Source organism: Balaenoptera musculus, chromosome 3 (assembly GCF_009873245.2).
Source record: "Balaenoptera musculus isolate JJ_BM4_2016_0621 chromosome 3, mBalMus1.pri.v3, whole genome shotgun sequence".
Lineage (NCBI taxonomy): Eukaryota > Metazoa > Chordata > Mammalia > Artiodactyla > Balaenopteridae > Balaenoptera > Balaenoptera musculus.
In genome coordinates this window covers 60,502,041-60,527,921 of record NC_045787.1, presented here as the reverse complement: position 1 = coordinate 60,527,921, position 25,881 = coordinate 60,502,041, and the positions used below count along the sequence as shown (strand labels likewise).

Genomic DNA, 25,881 nt, shown 5'->3' with positions numbered 1-25,881 from the left:
CACAGTTACTTTCTAGAATACCTAAATTTACATATATAAGGAGGAAGTTATCTTTAGAAGTATAAACCATTTACTTAAAGTAATATTCGATGGAAAAATGAAATATACTTCTTTGAGTGTTATGTTTATAGTTCTAGCTAACAGTTAAGCAAATTTGCCCTTTGCTTTTTTAAATCCTGTACTAGGTACTAGACCCAATACTGTAGATTAAAGATAAAATAGGCTCACTTTCTACAGTTTACTGGGTGAATAAGAATACTGTAGCTTTCTGCATTACAGCTCTTACCAGTTGAGATTTACACTGGTTTAAAAAGTGCTAATTTTAAAGATGAAACTGTATCTCTGTTTACAATCTGGTCATTTTTTATAAATCATATATCTAAATAGATACTGCTGTAAAATAAGCCCAACAAAACTAGGTACAAAGAGAGCAGTTTATATACTGCAGATCTTCATATTTTTGGAGTCCAAAAACAGAATAGATTGATGATACTTAAAAATGATTAAGTGTCTGAATGTGGATTAAAGCAAAAAAGACTAGAAGACATTGTTTTCATAAAGCTTTACATAGAAGTGTCATCTCTGAAATAGTAATGCAGGTGTTGAACAAGGTTTATTTTTAGGCACTTGATACTCCATGTTTTATTTTCAGTTCTCATTTAAATTTTATAATTCAATCATTTTGAACAGCTATGTACAAAAGAAGTTTTACAACTTTAATCTTAATAATCTCAAAAAAAGCAGACATGCTATGTCATAAAATAACTATTAGTGACTAGTTTGTATCCTATAAATCTAACTTGAGTTGATAATATGGTCCATTACCAGCTAACTGCACAGAGTATTTTTCATTTTACACTCTTCGGTTACTTTTTAGTGAAGTGTTAAAAAATATGAAGCTTTTCTCCTCTCTAAAATTGCACGCTGCCTGTCTGTTATTAGGGAGATAACAGCTCTTATAAATGTTTCAGTAAGCACTAAGTAGACAGTTATGTGCACTCTCATTCCACGCTTATTTGCTTACTGTAATAAACTGGTAAAATATGTGTGGTTTGTCTCTGTGTATCTACAGGCATCATGAGTCACATAGATTCCCTTTAGAAATAATGTTGTGTCTGCAAAATTGATTGGTTATTTTCATAAACCATCTAAAGGTACACAAATGACTTTTATTATTTAAACATACGCTGTGTAAAGATTTGTAGAGGATTATCTCACTGTTACTTGATGCTTTTTGTTCTGTTAACTCTAGAAAAAGGCTTTTTATTTTAGAGTTATTATAGTTAGTGAACTAATTACCTCCGCAGGAATCGTGAGGATAACCCATATCATTTGCTTATAATGCAGCTAAATTTTTAATTCTTTGAACAGTAGTTAAATAATTAAAATCTTTGTTTTCAAATATTGTCTTTCATACTATCCTGTTTATACAAGTTTTAATATTTAATGGGAAATAATGCTTTTACCTGAACTAGATACTATAAGAAATAGTGTTTGGATCATAGAAGTCCTTCTAATTATTAAGAAATATGGTATTTTTCATTTGTGTCCAATTATATACAGTAGAAAATTTCTAGTCAAGTCATATCCTAAAACCAACAAGTATTAATATTGATAATCTCCACTTATCACCACAGTAAGCTCCTTGAAAGACTGTAGTATTTTTAGGAACAGTGTTATAATTGAGCACTCAGCATCAAGTAAAGTATAGTTATGACCAACACTAGTGGTATATTATCTGCAAATCTCTATAATCATTTAATGTAGAAAAATTATGCTTTGAGTTCTGAAAATGGGTAAAAATTGTGTTTTGTAAATTGAACATAAAAGTCGGGAATAAATGGAGAGACAGATAATAAACATAATAAATAAGATTCCTCTTTCTTAATGAAGGTAGGACTAAGCCTTGAACCAAAGCAAGTTGAACCATAAGAATTGCTAATTCCACTTTTTTTTTTCCTTCTCTCTATTTGTCGAGGTATAGTTGATGTACAATATTACGTAAGTTTCGGATGAACAACATAATGAATCATACTTTTTAAATGTTATACTCCATTTATAGTTATTATAAAATATTGGCTATATTCCCTGTGTTATGTAATATATCCTTGTAGCTTATTTATTTTATACATAGTAGTTTGTACCTTTTAATCCCCTACTCCCATCTTTCCCCTCCCCCTTCCCTCTCACCACTGGTTACCACTAGTTTGTTCTCTGTATCTGTGAGTCTGCTCCTTTTGTTGTATTCACTAGTGTATTTTATTTTTTAGATTCCATATACCAGTGATATCATACAGTATTTATCTTTCTTTCTTTGACTTATTTCAGTTAGCATAATACCCTCCAAGTCCATCCATGTTGTTGCAAACAGCAAAATTTTTGTTGTTTTTATGGCTGAGTAGTATGCCATTGTACATATATATATCACGTCATCTTTATCCATTCATCTGTTGATTGACACTTAGGTTGCTCCTATATTTTGGCTATTGTAAATAATGTTGCTATGAACATTGAAGTGCATGTATTTTTTCAAATGAGTGTTTTCGGTTTTTTTGGATATGTACCCAGGAGTGGAATTGCTGGGTCATATGGTAGTTCTATTTTTAGTTTTTTGAGAAGCCTCCATACTGTTTTTCACCAATTTACATTCCCACCAACAGTGTAGGAGGGTTCCCTTTTCTCCACATCCTTCGCCAATATTTGTTATTCGTGTTCTTTTTGATGATAGCCATTCTGACGGTTGTGAGGTGATATCTCCTTTTGGTTTTAATTAACATTTCTCTCATAATTAATGATGTTGAGCATTTCTTCATGTGCCTGTTAGCCATCTGTATGTCTTCTTTGGAGATATGTCTATTCAGTTCTTCTGCCCAGTTTTTAATTGGGTTGTTTGTTTTTTTGATGTTGAGTTGTATGAGCTGTTTATGTACTTTGGATATTAACCCCTTATCGATCATATCATTTGCAAATATTTTCTCCTGTCCAGTAGATTGTCTTTTCGTTTTGTTGACAGTTTCCTTTGTTGTTCAAAAGCTTTTAAGTTTAATTAGGTCCCATTTGTTTATTTTTGCTTTTATTTCCTTTGCTGTATGTCAGCTCTTTGATGTACAGAGTTGGTAGATTCATATGGTTCAACCTAATCAGATGCCATGCCTGAGTCTCACCATAACATATCTACCAGGGCTTTAGGAAAAGGAGCAAGAAAGCGCCTTCTCCCATTATGAGTTTATTCCCCAGTCTCCCAGTTAGTGTCCTGAAATCTGACTAATCGTGATTAGTAGTTGCGTTGGGGGAGTTAAATGATAGAAACTGAATTTGAACTAGCTTGAGGAAAAAAAAAAAAAAGAAGTTTCAGGAAGGAATGCTAGAGTATTTCACAGAAAACCAAGCTTCAGGAAGGGTAGGAATATGTCAGCTTCAAGAACCATCCAAACCAAAGATACCAGCAGGACTCTGTCTCTCACCTGTTCTTTGTTTATTTCTTACTGAGCAATATGGCAGGAAATGTGGCCACAGACATTAGAGTTTTAAATCTCAGAATTTTAGCCACTTGAGAGAGACTGGCTCAACTTCCTAAGTCCCAAATCCAACAATCCTAGGAAAGGAACTCATTGGGCCAAGTGCCCATTCCTGAACCAGTTAATGTGGTCAGATCATGAGGTGGCATAAGAACATGCCAGCTCCGTCAAGAACTGAATGTGGCAACATTCCTAGAAGACGGTAGATGTGTTGAGCAGACAATCCCATACATAACCGCTACACGGTAGAACACTGGCGAGAAGGCTCCTTCAAAAGACTAGCACTTAGTCTTGAACCAGATAAAAGCTACCCTGAAACATTGAACTCTGATTCCTCAGTGTCTTTCATAAAACTTACTTGATACTTCGTTGTCAGCCATCAGAACACATCATGATACATCAGAACCCCATAGAAACAATTAGCCAGGTCATAACATCAACTTTAATAAAGGAAAGTGAAAAAAAAAAAAATAGCTTCTTTGTCAAGTAGACTTCTCATTAGCAAAGCATGCTAACCCAGGTGGTGCCATTGTGCACATTCCATAAAGGCACCCTTGAATGTAAGCTAGGTTTTTAGATCTTGTCCACCTCTCAGTCAGTTACAACTGCACAGCTGTACATGATACTCCTACTCAACGTTAATTTAGCTCTTAGGAGTAAGTGGATCTGGGAATTGTCGAATGACCAAAAAAAAGAAAAGTGGGTATCAAAGAACTGTGAAGGGTATGAGATGTTACCTCACTTTCAGGCTAACAAGTTAGCCTGAGACAATTTCATGGGTACTGGTAGAAGACACCAGACTCCTGTGTCAAAGACAAAGGACAGTTTATTACTCACAGCAATAGCAGAAGCCAGGATAATATCATTCTTGCCACTTCTCTGAGCCCCAATTTTCACAGGGTGACGCAACGAAGGCTAGGTAATGACTGCATATGCAGTGGATTGCTTTAGAGGAGAGGATCCTTAGCATAGAAGATCCCAACCTTTCATAAGGGTCTGTTGGCAAACCTGTCCAACCTTTGCCCCAGAGGGAGGCACTTAACCCATTTCCAAAGACTGTTTGCTGTACATCCTTGAAAAGATTTTCAGGAACAAAGTTGTTAACATCTTTGCTTAGAAGATGTACAGAACTGTGAGAGATCTGTGGAGAACTGTTCCTCAGGACAACAGGAGAAGGGGAGGGGGAGAAAAGAAAGTAACATGTATGCCCTTAGATCAGGGGTCAGCCACCTTTTTCTGTAAAGGGTCCGGATAGTAAATATGTTAGGCATTGCAACTACTCAACTCTTTCATTGTAGAGCCAAAAAGCAACCACCCACAATATGTCAAAGAACAGAATGGCCGTGTTCCAATAAAACTTTATAAAACAAGCAGCAGGTGGTATTTGGCTTGTGGGCTGTAGTTTGCTGTCTCCTACCCAAGGTGATTTGTTTTGTTCAAACTTAAGTATCTACCTCCTTTCTTAAACTTAAACCCTCATTTTCACAGCCCCAGTCTAGGTCATTCACTAATTAATTTACTTTTCACCTGTTTTTTTTTAACATTTAATAAAATAATTGTTATTTATAAATTGTGAAGTAAGAAAAGCCATTCACGATATTTAGCATCTTAGAATATAAGCAGCCACAGATCATGTATATGTTTCTGGAATATAAGTAAGTAATCTGATGTACAAAATGTTGAACTAAAATCTTGCTTTCTTGTCAGGATTAATTGTATTACATATGGAAATTGATGGAGTATTTATGAAACCTACTGGTTTTATTGAACAAAATATCACCTATGTAGTTTAGACAGTGGAGGAGGATCGCTAAATATGACTTGTATGAACTTAGAAAATAGGTTAAAAAAAGCAATCAAACATTTTCAGTCAGCCCCTTTCTGTAGTTAAAAAAGTATATATTATTACCCCAAACTGCCATTTATGAGGTATTTATTGTGAAAGAAAACATAGGCCTCTTTGCACTATCATAGATAAGCTTTGAAGATTGTTAGGGAGGACCTTTTTTAGAAGTTAAAGTGCTTCTTGAACTTGGTTGAGTGTGGAAAGAATGTGTGGAGAGAATTACACTGTTTTTCTTCCTTTGTACATTCCTTAGCATTGTTTTAACTATTATAATAAAGGTCCAGAATTTTGGGACAAAGTAGAAGAAAAACAAATATTTGGACCACGTGTCCCAGGGTTAGATTGAGAGAGAGAATCAGTTAACCAACTAAGACAAGTTGATAGCTCTTAAATGACTTAAGGCGTACCTTCAAAGAACCTTATATGATGTCTAGAGTGCTAATTCCTGGCTGCCTGTAATCCAGACTCCTGCTTTTGTTCTGCTTTTCTCATGGTGCTCTACACTTGCCTCTCTCCAACTTTATCATTCTGTGTATATGATATTTAACTCTTGGATTTTTGTTGATGAGTTTTAAATTATTATTAAGTTTTTTATGTCGTCAGATGTCAGTGGCATAGTGAGCATGTTGAACAGGTTAATATGTACTCTCACAATTATAATAGAAAACCTAGTTTGGGAGAGTACACTTGTTAGGAAAAAATCTTGATTAGGCCTGTTTAATCACAAATTGATTTTTTTTTTTTTTTTAAAGCTTGCCCATGTCAGGTCAAGCCACATGCAATACTTTGACTTTGAATGGAAAGATAGCCCCATATTATTTTAGAAAGGACTGTGTTTCTTCACTTAATATGCTGCCTCTGATTCCACTCACAGTTGAATTTAACTAAGAGTCTAAGGTTCAGTGAAAGCATAAACAGATGATTAGCCAAGAAAATATTGGCAGGGGTGGGTGGAAGAATAAGCGACGCTTTGTTTTGCCAAAGAATTGAATCACATTGTAGGGCTATAAGAAATAAAACAGTGTGGTACTGGTTTAACAGCTCCATCAAGGTTCAAAAATGTCTCCAACTAAATAATTAGAATGTCTGCATTTATAGATCATTGAGGAAGAGCTAATCATTAAATCATGTACAGATGATTTGTTAAGTATTTGGAGAAAAATAATTAAAATATAGAGTAAATATACCTAAATCAGTTCCTCATGAATTAAAAAATTAGAACCATGAAAGCTCCAGAAGAAAATGTAAGTGAACGGTTATCTGATCTTGAGATAGGGAAGCTCTTTTTAATCATTAAAGCAAAGGAAGAACCACCTTAAAAAGGAGGTCATAGTCTTCAGTTTACAGTGAAAGAAATTCAGGGTGAAAAAAGTTAAAGCAGTCAGGATTGGAAATGAAAGTATAAGATGTTCATTATAGACAGATTATAATATAGTTTGAAAGCCCAAGAAAATCAAATGACAAATTATTAAAACTAATAAGAAAATTGGCAAAATGTTGAAATATAGTGTACCTAAGAAGAAAACAAAAACATTTATAAACTCTAAAAAAACTGAATATATTTATATAACTAAGATTATTCTCTTCTTTTTAGATACAGATTGTCAAAATATTTTAATATATGCCTGCAGAGTACAGAAGAATTTTAATACTGTTTCGAAGGCATTTACTTTACATTTTTGTATAATTTCTGACTTCATATCTATGTGTGTGATATCCTACTAATGTCTATTATTGTGATTAATACTTTAGGGAAAACAGGAGTTAAGTGTTGTGAATTTTTGTATATTTTTAAGAATTAATAACTATATTCACTAATTCTTTTTTTTTTTTTTCTTTTTTCCATCGTGCAATAGGTCAGTACTCCTGTCTTTGTACCAGTGAAAACTCATGTGCTGCTTCATCGGATGAGTGGAAAAGGACTAGCTGCCCATTATTTCTTTCCAAGACAGCCTTGCAGTTTTGGTGATAATATGGTCTCTGTGCAAATAACATTGAATAATACCACTGATTGGCAGGTGGAAAATATCCACATAGGGGAAAAGAAACTTCCTGTGGGCATGCAAATGCATGTTTTTAATCCAATAGGTAAATAGTAATTCTCATTTAAATCTTTAACTACATTTGATAATTAAATGTGTTCATTTTAAAAGTAAAGTAGAATACATATTATTTTGTTGACTATTAGCAAACTCAGTGTATATAAGTTTTTCCTTTTTAAACCGAATTTATCTTGTAAGATAAATACATGTCTTTGCCCTTAGTGAATTAGGTGCCAGCAGTGGTAATACCAGTACTGATGAAAGACTGTGTCTGGAGAATCACAATTTCCTCCCATTTTTCCTATCTGCATCACCTTCCCCCACCTGTCTTTCTGGTCAGCTTCATTTCCTGCATGATTTTAGTCTGCCTTTTGGGTATTGTACCTTCCATATCTCTCCTTCCCCGTTTCCCTTCCTATTCCATAGATTGAAAAGTGAGGGGAGCAAAGACTGAGAGGGTACGTACTATTCTGTTTGTCTTCCTTTCAATACATAGAAGGTAGAATAGCCCACAGTATGTTACTGGTATTTTTACACATCATGTTTTTTTAATCTGTTGCCACCATTTAAAAATCAGTATTTTTTTTTACATTAAAGGACAAACCAAGAAATCTCACTGTTCACGGGTAAAGCACAAGATTATGGCGGTACAGGTGCTGTATTCCCACCTGCATGCAGCACAACCAGCCGATGCCATGCCGGCTGCCCCTACCACGTAGCATGTGCTTTGCAGGCTACCTCAGTGCCCATTATACCATACTGTCTCTCCAGCTGTCATGCCCGTCCATTTTTTAAGTGTTTTACAAAAAGTACACCTTTTAAAAATTAAGTGTAACAATTGTATGGCTAACTCTGAGTTTAAAATAGTATAATAATTAGAATGTCTATCTCTCTTTTTGTTTTGTGTAAGTGGAGGCAGTCCTACAGTTTAGTTGGGAGAAGCTTCAGGCAAAATCTTAATTAAAAGTGATACAAGGTTTTCTGTCACTGAATCCTTGAAATATTACCATCAGAAGGCTCCAAGTAGTTCCTTTTTATGATACTTTAGGTGAGCAAAGCCTTTTGACCGGGTAACTCTGCCTTCTTTATTCATTATTGCCTATCATATAGCTATTCTGTTTTTTTCTCCCTCTTTGCCTGAGTGAGCTCTTTCACATTGTTGAATTCTCTCCTATCATTTTCATGAGTCATTCAGTAAAGAAGTCATTCTTTGTGTTATATTTTTCCACAAAGATATAAAAAATTCCTAGTAGATGAAATATGGTAGACTTTTATAAGCAACCAAAGTAGAGAGAAGAAGAGTTAAAGTAAGTTGATTTCAGAACCCATGTAATATCCTCTTTAAAAAATAATTTGGTAATTAAGACACTGTTTAAAGACTACAGTGTCCTGATTTTTATTGAATTATTTTATGAAGTTAATATATTGCTAAGGAATTAAAGAATATCCCAATTTGTATTCTTTTTTACTGCTTGAAATCCAGCTTTTTTTACCTAGTTAAAAAATTAATTTAGTTTAAAAAGTGTCACGCAGCTGATATATGCATTGTCTGAAGGTTGAAAATGTTATCCAAAGGTTAAAACAGTAGAACAGTGTTATCATTTCTTTGAGCTGGCATAATGAGTTGACGAGTTGACCTTTTGTTGCCCTATGTAGAACAGAAGAAATAAATATAATAAATTTCATAGTATGGCCTTAACACCAAAATAAAATATGAATATATGCCATTACCTCAGTACTAGTAATAGGCTTTCTTTCCTTTTCTTTTCTTAGGCAAAGTTTTTGTAGTGTTTCATTTGTTCTGTTGGCATTTATTGAATACCCTCAAGATACAGAATTCTTTCCCATGCAGTAATTTGTATGCAATACCACTTAGTCTCTTTCGTCAGTAGGTAACAGTAGAGTTCAGAGTATGAAATATCTTAATTAGTCCAAAAAAATCATAGGAATGCAACAAAGAACAAATACTGCATTTTCATTTTTTGTGAAATAAGGGAAGTAAGATATTTGTTTTATTTAATAAGCACATATGCATATGTTAAGGAGTCCAGCGGCTTTCTTATTTGTCACCAATCTGTTCTCTTTTTCCCTATAATATGAGATGACTTTCGTCAGGATTTTGCATGAAACTGGATTCCTTGCAAGAATATTAGGAATAAAGTGCCATTTTTCCCAAAGAGATCAGGCACATGTACACAAGAGATTTAAAACACACACACACACACACACACTCACTCACTCACTCACTCACTCACTCAAAGAGTAGCCTTAGGCTCTCTGCACTATATTCAGTGACTTTATGTTAACAATTGACAAGTTTGAGTTCAGCTAAGATTTCACTAGTTACTGTACAACTGTCACATCAAAGTAGATGGCATCTTGTGTGATTTAATTTTTCATTATTAACAGTGCAGTGTAATAGAGCCAGTGTTTTTCAGCCATTTCTACATAACCCTCTCATGTATATTGCAATGATCCAGAAGCAGTGTTCAACTACAGACACCTGATTGAATAAACTTTTCCAATGTAGTAGGCTTCAAGTATAAAAATCTATTATATGAATAATTTTATGCTGATCACTTTGCTCTTGAAGCATTCATATAATAAAACATACCATTGATCATGAACTATCCTTCAGAATTAGTATGGCACTAAGCTCACAGTTAATTATCTTAAGACTGAGGAAGTTATGAAACTGTGTCAGACAGTGCCATCATCAAAGCATCTTGAGAACTGTCACTTTGTCAAATGAAGTATGAGGATACGTGATGTAGAGAGATCTAAGTCCCGAATGCCATCATGCTTTGGAGAAGACAGCATTTGCTACCAATGTGGTGTCAGCTGCAAATAAGACCAAACCCCAGTATATCTGTGGCACAGAAGAAAACATCAAGGATTCACTGAAGAATAGTTTTGAGCAATGTGACTGACAAAACTATGAACTGATAAGGTGTAGCTTTAGGAGAAATGCAAGAAAACTATTATTATGGTAATTTACAATAAAGCTTGTTTGCCAAAGATTAGGTAGCAAGTCTTCTGGTACTTACATGCCATCCTGGTAAATGTTAGGTTTATAAACAAATTAAATTCAAACTGGAATCAGCAAACCAACTAATAAGCAAACCAATGACACTTTAAAAATCAGCATCAAACAAGTACCTTCTTATAATGCCTAATCTTCATTGAGCCTTTGAGATATAAAAATACTTAATATCTTAAGCTTATTGAATTGTTCTTTTGTCCTATCTGTACCATCATTTCTGTAATGGTTAGCATTAAATGGCAAATTATACCTATCAACAAGCCCTAGAATAATCACAGTCTACTGGATTAGTGTGTGCTTGCTAAAATATAACTACATCTAATAATATATATGCAGAAGAGATAAAACTAAATATAAAGCTACTGTGCAATACCACTGCAGTTACACTAGAGACTTTAAGCAAAGTAGAAATCAAAAGTGAATGGTTTCTATTTAAATATAATATATATACATAAATATTTATACTTAATAGGTATATGTTTAAGATCCCTCATTATTCTAATGTACAGCATTACACTTTGACTCTGGAATCATAAGCAGAATAAAATGGTGTTATTGTTTGTCTTGAGTTTTATCATTATCAACTGAAAAAACACCAGTATTGTATATTGAAACAGTTATTTCCCACACTTGATTAGTTGATAGATGAAGCTTCAGAAATTACAAATCTACGAAATGTCACTTTATTATTTATTTTTTTCAAGATAACCTAATCTGCTACTAAATTTTCTTCCAGTAATTTTTTGACTACAGTTAGACTTATTGTTTTGGGTTCCTATAATGCCAGTTGTCTTGGTTAATATCTGAGGACAACAAATTAATTTCTTCTTCCAGCTTTGCTTTAATTTGCATGTTTTAAATTTTGGATTTTTTCCCCCAGTGGAAATTTAGAACATTGTTGAAAATTTACTTTTTATATCTAGAGTAAATATTCCATAGTTTTAAGTACACAATCTCTTAAAAGCACCCAGAGTGTGTTATAGTTGTTCCAAACAGAAAAACATTTATTTCCTTCTCACCTTCAATGCCTATAAAGACAGTATTGTAAAACATGAAATTTCTCAGGATGAGGTGTATTTCTGAAACAAATAGATATAATGTGTTCATTGAAGTATGCACAGAATTAAGTTGTGAAAAAGAGAGCCTTCAAGTGAAATTACTTTATAATTTGCTTTAATACTCTTAGTTTGAAATTATTCTTACAAGCCATCATTAAATTTGACTGTTTTAACCAAACTACAAACATTACATAAGTTTTTAGTGTTTAGTCTTTTTCACATCCTCTGTGTTTCCGTGTCTAAATTATCTTATTTCCTAGAATCTCTTGAGCCTGAGGGATCCATTACTGTTTCAATGGGTATTGACTTTTGTGATTCCACTCAGACTGCCAGTTTCCAGTTGTGGTAAGTTCAATTGTTCGTCTATATTTCATATTACTATAAACAATAGCAGATTAAAATCAAGGCTTTCAGCAGCTTTTTCTTTGAGAGACAAAACATTTACACAAACATGCTTTTCTTTAGCAATGTTTAGACTGCTGTGGAATAGTTGGACAAATTATGTGCAATATATGTTTTTAATATTTGTTACACAGATAGCCATTACAGTCTGCCATATGTGGTTGAGCTTCACAGTTTGTTGGCTAAAGTAAGAAGCTACTGCCAAATTTTTTTTTTTTTTTTTTGCTTATCTCTGCGCTTTTGGAAAATTTATGATAAAATTCATGAGGAAAACTCAGGAGAAATTAAAAACTTTAATAATATTGTTGGCTAGCCCAGAGAAGATATCTTTTGAAACATTTTATATGTTATCTCGAGCCTCTTAAGTGGAGAATTATTGATTCTGTCAGTACCAAAAACTCATAGATTTTTCATAGATTTTTACTTTAATTTACAAAATGCTTTTGATAAAATTCAAAAGAGAACACTTATCAGTTGACAAAGGTTTCATAGGTGAATACTATTCAAAAGAGCTTTTCTAGAATTGTGTTTTTTCATTGTTATTGTTTTATATAATGTTTTATACCTTTCTGATGAAATCCAGAAACTATTAGCAAACTAATGCAAAGCTATATTCATGCATCTTTAAGAATTATCTTTGAACTCATTTCTTTTGTATTTTCTGATCTAAGATATGATGTGTTATTTTGATTTGAAGTTGTTTTGTTCTTATTCTGAAAAGAATTGAGGCATTTTATTTATCTAAATTTTAGCTAGCTTCTAACAGAATTTTTTATGATAAAAATCTCCAGGTTTAGGAAATAGGCACTTTTAAATAAGTTTATAGGTTGAATATAGTGAACCTTTCTTTTTCATATACCTTTTCAGTTTACCAGTAATTCAGGCCTAATATTATACCATTTATTGCTGAGAACCTGCAATGATGAATATAAGCAATGTAGCATAACACATTGATTTTATGCAGATCATCACCTTTATGTTTTGGGAGGTCTGCTATATTAGTGTTATATAAAAACTGATTACTTTTCCCCACATTGCCTAGTAATTGTTTATTATTTTTCTATTAGACAAACAACATAGATCAATATTACTGAGCACAAGACTATGAGTAACATCATTCTAAATAGATTTACCTCCAACACTAGACGTCTATTCATTTTAATGATTTTGACAATGTGAGCCCAATGACAAAGCTTATGTACTAAGTTAGGGCAAGATTAAGAACTAAAAAAATTCTTCTTTCTTTTCAATTTACATAAAAAACCTGTTATATTTCTATGCAATGAAGAGTTTTAAAAAAGGTTTTTTCATTACAAAGATTTTCTCTTTAGTCCATTACGCAAGATTTGCATCTTGTCTTTCACAATTAACTAAGTCCCTTTAGGGATAAATATTTAGGTAATGTTTGATTTCTATCTTATGTTGGGAAGTGTATATAAACAGTTTTTTCTCAGTTTCTCTTAAACTAATTTTAGGAAAATGATGAATTTATTTTAGATAGAAAATAGCCTTAGCTGTTATAAGCATTTACATTAATATGTTTTTCTGTCATGAGGGTATAAATTAGTTATATATTTTAGATTTTTTATTAAGCACATATGCACACTAGATCAAAAATTATTTTTGTGTGTGTTCCAAAAAGAACACTTTGTCTTGCATCAAATGTAATTGATCCTGAAGCAGTGTAATCACAATTACTCACTTTCTTAATTGGCCTGCCCAAAATCAGAAAATGGAAACCGATCGACAGTGTTTGAATCAATAGCTTCATAGTAGTGCCAGTGGGGATAGGGAGATAGTGGTAATGGGTAGATCAATTGGTCTTAGATGCCAATCACTGAATGTGCCTTTTGCATAGTAAATAGCACTTTTTCCTTAGTGATGAGCTGTATTAGTTTTGGTAGTTCAATAAAAAGAGGAAAAAAGGCAAGAATGGCCGATATTGAATTTTTTCCTCAATACATAAAATTATGGGTAATAAGAGCGTATTTGATAGGAAGCCTTCAGAAATGCTGAGAACATGGACTGTGAGCCTTTCAGGTACACTTCTGTTTATTAAAAGAAAAGGAACCAGAGTAAAATGACCCTACTTTAGCTTCTAGATTAATTCTCTGTATTATTATAGTTATATGATGCATATATAGATAGATAAAGCTATTATATATAACTATATAGTTATATGGACACTTGATAAGTATTAATGTCTCTTTTTTTGCTTTGCATTTTAAATGGTCATCAAATTAAGTCCTTGATTAAATTTATTGAGATTGAAAATATGTATAATATACATAAATGTATCTCTCTAAAAGTAGATGCAGTACATTAACAGGTCTCATCCTTGTGATTAGCAGATATTAATGTATTAACTAGTGTGAAAAATTATATGGCTTGGCTCAAGTTAGAGGACTGAGCCCTAACATCCGCCCCTCTTTTGCCCAAAATCCATTAAAAAGACAGAAAATACATTCTTTAATAGAAAATGAGCACTAAAAAGAGAAAGGGTGCTATTAGCTGACCAGAAATTGTGAAGAATTATTGGCAGTTAGAAAGCAAATGGGAGCAGATAAACAATAACAGAGAAAATAAAAACCACAGAGCAAAACACTCATGGGAGAAAACTACCATAATGGTAAGAACAAATCTGGCAGAATATCAAACACAAAGTGAACTAGTGAAAAGAAAAGTTAGGGTAAGACAGTATTAGGGAATTAAAGAATGACTTCCAACCTGCAGTTCCCCAACCTTGCCCCTAGCAGCAGGCAGCATACACATTTAATCAGAGACCTAAAAATTACCCTGTAAAGAAAGTGAACAACTACTTGCCTGGGAAGGACTTTTGGTGAGGATGTGCCCTAAGAGAACAGCAGGGGTTGAGTTTATAGGAAGGAGGCAGGATGGTCAGAGATGAGATGAAATGCAGTTCTACCCAAGAGAATGATATTCTCAAGTCGCCTACCACTAGGGTAAAGCCAATCTTACGTCTGTTGGTGGAGAGATAAGGCCATTGCCTACCTGCCTCCCAACTTCATGACCATAACCAGTCATGTCTCACCCACTTAAGAAAACTCCAGCCAGCCCACCAGGGGAGAGGAGACCCATAGAAATAACACTCACTAACATGTATCGCGCAGTAGCTGTGTGCTAGGCACCATTCTAAACACTGCGTTGTGTGTGTTAGTTTACTTAATTCTCAAAACATGCCTATGAGGTGAGTATTATTATTATTCCATTTTAGAGGTGAGTAAACTAAGGCACAGGAAGAAAACTTGCCCAAAATCTTACAGCTAATATGCAGCAGAACTTGCTTTGTTTGTTAATTAACCTGGTCCTTCATTATAAATATAAACAGACAGCTTAGGATGACCAGACTTTTGAGGGAAAGCCTCAATTTGAAAGGGAAAGCTCAAAATGACTTACAAAGGGTTTCCCTGGTGGCGCAGTGGTTGAGGGTATGCCTGCCAATGCAGGGGACACGGGTTCGAGCCCTGGTCTGGGAGGATCCCACATGCCGCAGAGCAGCTAGGCCCGTGAGCCACAACTACTGAGCCTGCACGTCTGGAGCGTGTGCTCCGCAACAAGAGAGGCCGCGATAGTGAGAGGCCCGCACATCGCGATGAAGAGTGGCCCCCGCTTGCCACAACTAGAGAAGGCCCTCCTCGCACAGAAACGAAGACCCAACACGGCCAAAAATAAATAAATTCATTAATTAATTAAAAATAAAAATGACTTACAAAGACTTCCAATCGTGAAGGGAGCAATTTGAGAAAGAAAAGAGATATCTTTAAAAATTACAACTGGGCTTCCCTGGTGGCGCAGTGGTTGAGAATCTGCTAGCCGATGCAGGGGACATGGGTTCGAGCCCTGGTCTGGGAAGATCCCACATGCCGCAGAGCAACTAGGCCCGTGAGCCACAACTACTGAGCCTGCGCGTCTGGAGTCTATGCTCCACAACAAGAGAGGCCGCGATAGTGAGAGGTCCACGCGCCGCAATGAAGAGTGGCCCCTGCTTGCCGCAACTGGAGAAAGCCCTCGCACAGAAACGAAGACCCAACACAGCCAAAAATAAATAAATAAATAAATAAATAATTTTAAAAATTACAACTAATATCTGATTCAAGAGAACACTATATCTGTAAAGCAAGAATATACTGCTTATTTGAGAAGGAGTAATTAGACAATTTAAAATATATTCTTGGAGATCTAAAAACGTAAAAAGCCAAAAGGACTCAGTAGGTGGATGATAGACTGGACACAGCTGAAGACTGATCTAGTGTTCCATAAGAGGGAGTCAATGAAATCAACCAGAATAGAAGGCAAAAAGACAAAGATGGAAAATATGAAAAAAAAGTTAAAAGAATCAATTCATCTGAGACTTCCCTGGTGGTGCAGTGGTTAATAATCCGCCTGCCAATGCAGGGTACACGGGTTCAATCCCTGGTCCGGGAGGATCCCACATACCGCAGAGCAACTAAGCCCGTGCACAACTACTGAGCCTGCGCTCTAGAGCCCGCAAGCCACAATTACTTAGCCCATGTGCCACAACTACTGAAGCTCGTGTGCCTAGAGCCCATGCTCCACAACAAGAGAAGCCACCGCAATGAGAAGCCCACGTACCACAATGAAGAGTAGCCCCTGCTCACCGCAACTAGAGAAAGCCCGCACGCAGCAATGAAGACCTAATGCAGCCAGAAATTAATTAATTAATTAATTATTTTTAAAAATGATGCTTCCTCTTTAAAAAAGAAAAAGAATCAATTCATCTAATAGGAGATCTAGAAGGAAAGAAAAGAGACAATGGAGAAAAGAAATAATTAAATAAATTATAGGAGAAAATTTTCCCAAGCAAAAGAAATGTACACGCCTTCAGACTGAAAGGACCCATCAAAGGCCAAACAGAGTGAATGTGAACAACTAGCAAAAAGGCCACATCCTGGTAGAATTTTTATTGTTTTTTAATTTTTTTTTAATTTTTGCATTTTTTTAAATTAATTTTTACTGGAGTATGGTTGCTTTACAATGTTGTGTTAGCCTTCAGTGCACAACAAAATGAATCAGCCATACACATACAGTTACTATCCCCTCCCTTTTGGACTTCCCTCCCATTTAGGTTACCACAGTGCATTAGGTAGAGTTCTCTGTGCTATACAGTATGTTCCCATCAGTTGTCTATTTTATACATAGTATCAGTAATGTATATGTGTCAATCCCAGTCTCCCAATTCCTCCCACCCCACCCCTTTCCCCCTTGGTATCCGTACATTTGTTCTCTACGTCTGTGTCTCTATTTCTGCTTTGAATATAAGATCATCTATGCCATTTTTCTAGATTCCACATATATGCGTTATTATACAATATTTGCTTTACTCTTTCTGACTTACTGACTCACTCTGTATGACACTCTCTAGGTCCATCCACGTCTCTACAAATGACCCCATTTCATTCCTTTTTATGGCTGAGTAATAATCCATTATATATATGTACCACATCTTCTTTATCCATTCCTCTGTTGATGGACATTTAGGTTGCTTCCATGTCCTGGCTGTTGTAAATAGTGCTGCTATGAACATTGGCGTGCATGTGTTTTTTTGAATTATGGTTTTCTCTGGGTATATGCCCAGTAGTGGGATTGTTGGGTCATATGGTAGTTCTGTTTTTAGTTTTTTAAGGAAGCTCCATGCTGTTTTGCATAGTGGCTGTATCAATTTACATTCCCACCAACAGTGTTTGAGGGTTCCCTTTTCTGCACACCCTCTGCAGCATTTATTCATAGATTTTTTTGATGATGGCCATTCTGACCGGTGTGAGGTGATACCTCATTGTAGTTTTGATTTGCATTTCTCTAATGATTAGTGATGTTGAGCATCTTTTCATGTGTTCGTGGGCAATCTGTATATCTTCTTTGGAGAAATGTCTATTTAGGTCTTCTGCCAATTTTTGGATTGGGTTGTTTGTTTTTTTTGATATTGAGCTGCATGAGCTGCTTGTATATTTTGGAGATTAATCCTTTGTCAGTTGCTTCGTTTGCAGATATTTTCTCCCATTCTGAGGGTTGTCTTTTCGTCTTGTTTATGGTTTCCTTAGCTGTGCAAAAGCTTTTAAGTTTCATTAGGTCCCATTTCTTTATTTTTGTTTTAATTTTCATTACTTCAGGAGGTGGGTCAAAAAAGATGTTGCTGTGATTTATGTCAGAGAGCGTTCTGCCTGTGTTTTCCTCTAAGAGTTTTATAGTGTCTGGTCTTACATTTAGGTCTTTAATCCATTTTGAGTTTATTTTTGTGTATGGTGTTAGGGAGTGTTCTAATTTCATTCTTCTACATGTAGCTGTCCAGTTTCCCCAACACCACTTATTGAAGAGGCTGTCTTTTCTGCATTGTATATTTTTGCCTCCTTTGTCATAGATTAGGTAACCATAGGTGTGTGGGTTTATCTCTGGGCTCTCTATCCTGTTCCATTGATCTATATTTCTGTTTTTGTGCCAGTACCATATTGTCTTGATTACTATAGCTTTGTATTATAGTCTGAAGTCAGGGAGTCTGATTCCTCCAGCTCCATTTTTTTCCCCTCAAGATTGCTTTGGCTATTCAGGGTCTTTTGTGTCTCCATACAAATTTTAAGATTTTTTTGTTCTAGCTCTGTAAAAATTGCCATTGATAGTTTGATAGGGATTGCATTGAATCTGTAGATTGCTTTGGGCAGTATAGTCATTTTCACAATATTGATTCTTCCAATCCAAGAACATGGTATTTCTCTCCATCTGTTTCTGTCATCTTTGATTTCTTTCATCAGTGTCTTATAGTTTTCTGAATACAGGGCTTTTACCTCCTTAGGTAGGTTTATTCCTAGGTATTTTATTCTTTTTGTTGCAGTGGTGAATGGAATTGTTTCCTTAATTTCTCTTTCTGATCTTTCGTTGTTAGTGTATAGGAATGCAAGAGATTTCTGTGCATTAATTTTATATCCTGCAACTTTACCAAATTCATTGATTTGCTCTAATAATTTTCTAGTGACATCTTTAGGATTATCTATATATAGTATTATGTCATCTGCAAACAGTGACAGTTTTACTTCTTCTTTTCCAATTTGTATTCCTTTTATTTCTTTTTTTCTCTGATTGCCGTGGCTAGGACTTCCAAAACTCTGTTGAATAATAGTGGCGAGAGTGGACATCCTTGTCTTGTTCCTGATCTTAGAGGAAATGCTTTCAGTTTTTCACCATTGAGAATGATGTTTGCTGTGGGTTTGTTGTATATGGCCTTTATTATGTTGAGGTAGGTTCCCTCTATGCCCACTTTCTGGAGAGTTTTTATCATAAAACTGTTGAATTTTGTCAAAAGCTTTTTCTACATCTATTGAGATGATTGTATGGTTTTTATTCTTCCATTTGTTAATATGGTGTATCACATTGATTGATTTGTGTGTATTGAAGAATCCTTGCATCCCTGGGATAAATCCCACTTGATCATGGTGTATGATCCTTTTAATGTGTTATTGGATTCTGTTTGCTAGTATTTTGTTGAGGATTTTTGCGTCTATGTTCATCAGTGATATTGGCGTGTAATTTTCTTTTTTTGTGATATCTTTGTCTGGTTTTGGTATCAGGGTGATGGTAGCCTCGTAGAATGAGTTTGGGAGTGTTCCATCCTCTGCAGTTTTTTGGAAGAGTTTGAGAAGGATGGGTGTTAGCTCTTCTCTAAATGTTTGATAGAATTCACCTGTGAAGCCATCTGGTCCTGGACTTCTGTTTGTTGGAAGATTTTAATCACAGTTTCAATTTCATTACTTGCAATTGATCTGTTCATATTTTCTATTTCTTCTTGATCCAGCCTTGGAAGGTTGTACTTTTCTAAGAATTTGTCCATCTCATCCAGGTTGTCCATTTTATTGGCATATAGTTGCTTGTAGTACTCATGATCCTTTGTATTTCTATGGTGTCAGTTGTAACTTCTTTTTCATTTCTAATTTTACTGATTTGAGTCCTCTCCCTTTTATTTATTTATTTATTTATTTATTTTTAATTTTTTATTTTTTTAATGCTATTCTTGTTTTGCTTTACATTCTTTTTATGTATGTATGTATGTATGTATATATGGCTGTGTTGGGTCTTCGTTTCTGTGCGAGGGCTTTCTCTAGTTGTGGCAAACGGGGGCCACTCTTCATCGCGGTGTGGGGGCCATTGTTCATCGCGGTGCACGGGCCTCTCACTATCGCAGCCTCTCGTTGCCGAGCACAGGCTCCAGACGCGCAGGCTCAGTAATTGTGGCTCACGGGCCGAGTTGCTCCGCGGCATGTGGGATCTTCCCAGACCAGGGCTCAAACCCGCGTCCCCTGCATTGGCAGACAGATTCTCAACCACTGCGCCACCAGGGAAGCCCCCCTTTTATTTTTGATGGGTCTCGCTAAAGGTTTATGAATTTTGTTTATCTTCTCAAAGAACCAGCTTTTAGTTTTATTGACTTTTGCCGTTGTTTTCTTTGTTTCTGTTTCATTTATTTCTGCTCTGATCTTTTATGATTTCTTTCCTCCTACTGACTTTGGGTTTTGTTTGTTCTTCTTTCTCTAGTTGCTTTAGGTTTAACATTAGGTTGTTCATTTGAGATGTTTCTTGTTTCTTTGAGGTAGGATTGTATTGCTATAAACTTCCGTCTTAGAATGGCTTTTGCTGCATCCCATAGGTTTTGGGTCGTCGTGTTTTCATTGTCATTTGTTTCTAGGTATTTTTTGATTTCCTCTTTGATTTCTTCAGTGATCTCTTGGTTATTTAGTAGCATATTGTTTAGCCTCCATGTGTTTGTATTTTTACAGTTTTTTTCCTGTAATTGATTTCTAATCTCATAGCATTGTGGTCGGAAAAGATGCTTGCTACGATTTCAATTTTCTTAAATTTACAGAGGCTTGGTTTGTGACCCAAGATGTGATCTATCCTGGAGAATGTTCCGTGAGCACTTGAGAAGTGTATTCTGCCACTTTTGGGTGGAATGTCCTATACATACCAATTAAGTCTATTTGGTCTGTTGTGTCATTTAAAGCTTGTGTTTCCTTTTTTATTTTCATTTTGGATGATCTGTCCATTGGTGTAAGTGAGGTGTTAAAGTCCCCCACTGTTATTGTGCTACTATCGATTTCTTCTTTTATGCCTGTTAATGTTTGCCTTATGTATTGAGGTGCTCCTATGTTGGGTGCATAGATATTTACAGTTGTTGTATCTTCTTCTTGGATTGATCCCTTGATCATTATGTAGTGTCCTTCCTTGTCTCTTGTAATAGTCTTTATTTTAATGTCTATCTTGTCTGATATGATTATTGCTACTCCAGCTTTCTTTTGATTTCCATTTGCATGGAATATCTTTTTCCATCCCCTCACTTTCAGTCTGTATGTGTCCCTAGGTCTGAAGTGCGTCTCTTGTAGACAGCATATATATGGGTCTTGTTTTTGTATTCACTCAGCTAGTCTGTGTCTTTTGGTTGGAGCATTTAATCCATTTACACTTAAGATAATTATAGATATGTGTGTTCCTGTTACCATTTTCTTAATTGTATTGGGTTTGTTCTTGTAGGTCTTTTTCTTTTCTTGTGTTTCCTGCCTGAGGAAGCTCCTTTAGCATTTGTTGTAATGATGGTTTGGTGGTTCTGAATTCTCTTAGCTTTTGCTTGTCTGTAAAGCTTTTGATTTCTCCGCAGATTCTGAATGAGATCCTCCCTGGGTAGAGTAATCTTGGTTGTAAGTTTTTCCCTTTCATCACTTTAAATATGTCCTGCCATTCCCTTCTGGCCTGCAAAGTTTCTGCTGAAAAATCAGCTGACAACCTTATGGGGATTCCCTTGTAGGTTATTTGTTGCTTCTGGTAGAATTCTTAATAAGGAGAAAACTACTCTAGTATCTTCCAGAGAGGTGAAGAAAAGCAGCTTACCTAAAAATGAACAAGAATGTGAATGGAATCAGATTCCTCATCAGTACTGTCATCAGTTCTGGTAGCCAGAAGGCAAGGGACATAATCTTTAAAATTTGGTGGAAACGAAATAGACATTTTTCAGACAAGCAAAGATTCCATCAGTTTACCCCCCAGGACCCTTTCTTGAAAGGATTACTCAAAGATATACTATAGTAGAAAAAATTTTTTAATCTGTGACAGAGAAAAACAGAATAAAAAGTAGACAGAGACTTCAACCTGTAAAATCCATCAATGTGTAAAAATAATCGTTCACCCCTAATGTAAAAAATAAATTTTAATAATCTGGAACCAAAATCTCGACATGGACAAGTATGAGGAATGATGGTGGTCTTGTCATGCTTGGCAAGAGGATTGATTGATGGCTAAAAGGAGTTTAAATATGGTTTAAAATGTTAAAGCTAACCTCTGAATTAAGGGAAATATGATGTATTATAACCTCCAAATGACTAAAGGGAAGAAGAAACGGAGTGCTTAAAACTTGACCAGTTTAACAAGGCAGGAAAAGGAAAAAAGCATGGTAAATAGAAAACAAAATAAGATGACTAGAAGAGGCCACACATACTAGTTATCAGAATTCATGTCAATAAGTTAAATTCCAGTGATACTGAACATGTAAAAAGCACAATTCAACATATACTATTTATAAGAACCCCACCTTAAAGAGGATGGCACAGAAAAATTGAGAATTAAAAAATAAAATTTTTATGTGTGTGTGTGTTTATTATCAGACATACAAGTTACCTATCACCACATGAAATATCAGAAGCATTCTCTTTTAAGTCAGAAAAGCAAGACAAGGTTACCCTCTTTCAACACTATTTCACATTTTTATGGAAGTTCTAGCCAATACAAAAAGACAAGTAAAAATAGTTAGAGGTATAAATCCTAGAAAGAGAGACACAAAATTATTATTTTTATTCAGTATATGATTGCCAACCCACAAAGTCTTAGAATCAATAGAAAATCTATTATTTAAGCTCATAAATAGGACACTGTTTAGGTACAGATCATTATGTGAAAATCATTAACATTTCTGTATGGTAGGAATGACCAATTTTAAGATATTATGAATAAAATTATTCATTTTACAAGAACAACGAAAGGAATAAATTAACAAATATATGATACCTATGGGGAATTTTTTTTTTTAAACCTGAAACTTTCCTGAAGGCCATGAAAAGAAGATATAAATAATGTAATAAATATACTATGTTCCTAAATGGGAGAGAGTACTCTCCCTCAGGTTAATCTTCAAATTCAGTTTGATTCAATGCTAAACTCCAGTAAGCCTTTTCAAGGAACTTGACAAATTTCTAAAATTCAACTGGAAAAAAGAATGTCCAAGAAAAGTCAAAACAAAAATTTAATGAGAAAAGCCTTTTTCAATAATAACTTCAAAATATTCTTCAAAGTCACAAGAATATTTTTATTCAATGTAATCGGCTATTGGCAAAGGAATCAGTGAAACAAAACAGAGAATTTAGAAATTTTGTATATCATAAAGGTGACATTTCATATCACTGGGGAAAGAATGGACCAGTCAGTAAATGATGTGAGAACCATTAACAGGAAAAAACCAGATTCCTTCCTCCCACAGATTACTCCAAAATAAATTCCAGATGGATTTATGATTTAATTATAGAAACTATAAAAGTGTTTAGAAATAATATAGACAAATATTTTTATACTCTTTGGGGGCAAAAGTCAAGCAAGACACAATATCCAGAAAGATACAGCGAAATATTGACAGGTTTGATTATTAAAAATTTTAAACTTCTCTACAAAGAAGAAAAAAATAGATACCATAACAGGTGAAAGATAGAAAGTATTACAGCATATTTACAGCAAACAGAAGTTTAGTAACCAGAATATATAAGGAACTTCTTGCAATCAATAAAAAGGAATCTAGTATAAAAGTGGAGAAAGGTTGAGAATAGTTCATTTACAAGAAAAGAAACACGAATGATCGATAACAACATATCCAACATTGGTAATAGACAGGGAAATAAAAAAAATTTCATCCATCAGGTTTGCAAAATTTTAAAATAATTTTAATATCTGACATGGAAGGTACAGAAAAACATGTATTCTTATTTACTGTTTGTGGAACTTCAAGTTGGCACCACTTTTTTTAGGTCATTTTGGCAGTATTTATCAAATGCTGAATATTCATACTTTTCAACTTAGTGATTTCATTTTTTGGGTGTCAGGCTTGAGGAGATATTGGTGCTTGTGCTGAAGAAATAGATCTATCCAAGGTCATTAAGTAAACATTGTTTGTAATAGAGAAAATTTGCAAATGAGAATTGATGGGGGAATGCTTAAATAAATTATGATACATCCCTATTATGGATGTAGGTTTTGAGTATCTGTTATGCATTAAGCACTATACTGGGTTATGTTATTTCATTTAATCGTTAAAACAAGCCTACAAGGGTGTCATTTTTCTCACTTCATAGATAAGGAAATTTGAGTCTCACAATGGTTAGTCTACTTGCACATTTCTCTTACCTAGAAAATTTACCAGTTTGGATCGTAGGAGTCTGTGGAATGAGATTATATGTAGTACAAGTATATGCATTACAGTTAAATATAGAACAGGTAGAATCTTGTCTTACATTAAACTATTACACCATCTGATCCCATGTAAATAGGCTATTTAGAGCTGCTTAATAATAGTACTTTGTTGATCTGGTAAACTGTTAATTCTGTTAAATTTACATCTATCATTACTCATTTTCAACATTCCCCTATCCATGTCAAGATAGCTGTGTTTAGCCCCATGTTCAACCAAAGAAGATGAGAAGAAAAAGAGCGGGACAAAAGAAAAAGAACTATAAGGAGAGAGAAGCGAACAATAAAAAAGGGCAAAATATTTAAAAGGAGGTGCATAAAAACTATGGAGAGCATCCTAGAACACTAATATAAATGAAAGTAAATTTTCCCCAAAATAAAGAGGAAACATTCCATCTTACTCCCTGCTAAGCCAAACCTTGCTTAGAAGCTGAGACTGGCTTATGAAGTATGTTATGTATATTAATTAGATTTTGCATTCAGTTGTGTGTAACAGAAACCCAGTCGTAGTGACTTCACCAAATAGGGGTTTATTTATTATTCTCCTGGTGCGAGAAGAACACAGGACAGCAGTTAGGAGCAGCTGGAGTAGCTCCACAATGTCTTCTGGTATAAGGCCTTTCCAACTTTTTGTTCCATGAGCTAATTTCATTAGCATGTGCCAGTCATCCTCGGGGTCACAAGATGGCTTCTCTACTTCCAGGATTCTGTCTGCATTCTAGGCCAAAAAAAAAAGGAAAGAAGTGACATGGAGGGAGGAGCCACATCTGTGTCAGAAAAGCAAAACTTGGGACTTCCCTGGTGGTCCAGGGGTTAAGAATCCGCCTTCCAATGCAGGGAACAATGGGTTCAATCCCTGGTCGGGGAACTAAAATCCCACGTGCCACGGGGCAACTAAACCCATGTGCAACAAGTAGAGAGCCCGTGTGCTGCAACTACAGAGCCCACGTGCCACAGCTACAGAGCCCACATGCTCTGGAGCCCGCACCGCAACGAAGAGCCTGCGCGCTGCAACATAAGATCCCACGTGCTGCAACTAAGACCCGACACTGCCAAAAAATAAAAATAAATATTAAAAAAAAAAAAGAAAAGCAAAACTTTCCCAGGAGTCCCCAGCAGACTTCTTTTCAGGCTTCATTGGTCATAACCGGGTCACTTGATCAGTCTTAGCTACAAGAGGCTGAGAAGAGAGTGTTCCAGTGGGCACATTGTCTACCTGAACAAAATCAGGATTATATCAGGAAAAAAGAAAAAGGAAAAAAATAAATAAATAAATAAAATACTGAGTAAGCAACAAGTAGTGTCTGCCACAGCAATGTTCCAATTTTATTACATTTGTCTCATAAGACCCATTTTGGATGAACTTATATCCTTAGTTTTTCATACAGAATTACATGTTAATCATTTCACCAACCACAGAAAATAAAACATGCATTACTCGAAAGTAACA

General features: G+C 35.0%; 1 protein-coding gene across 1 annotated transcript in view; it reads left to right on the top strand.

The window, feature by feature from the left end:
- The window catches only part of AP3B1 (adaptor related protein complex 3 subunit beta 1), a 267,726-nt gene that overhangs the window by 220,390 nt on the left and 21,455 nt on the right, over positions 1 to 25,881 (top strand). Inside the window, exons 23-24 of the mRNA XM_036848304.1 lie at positions 7,221 to 7,452; positions 11,768 to 11,852. Of these exons, the coding sequence (XP_036704199.1) occupies positions 7,221 to 7,452; positions 11,768 to 11,852 (317 nt within the window). The remainder of the gene's footprint in view (positions 1 to 7,220; positions 7,453 to 11,767; positions 11,853 to 25,881) is intronic.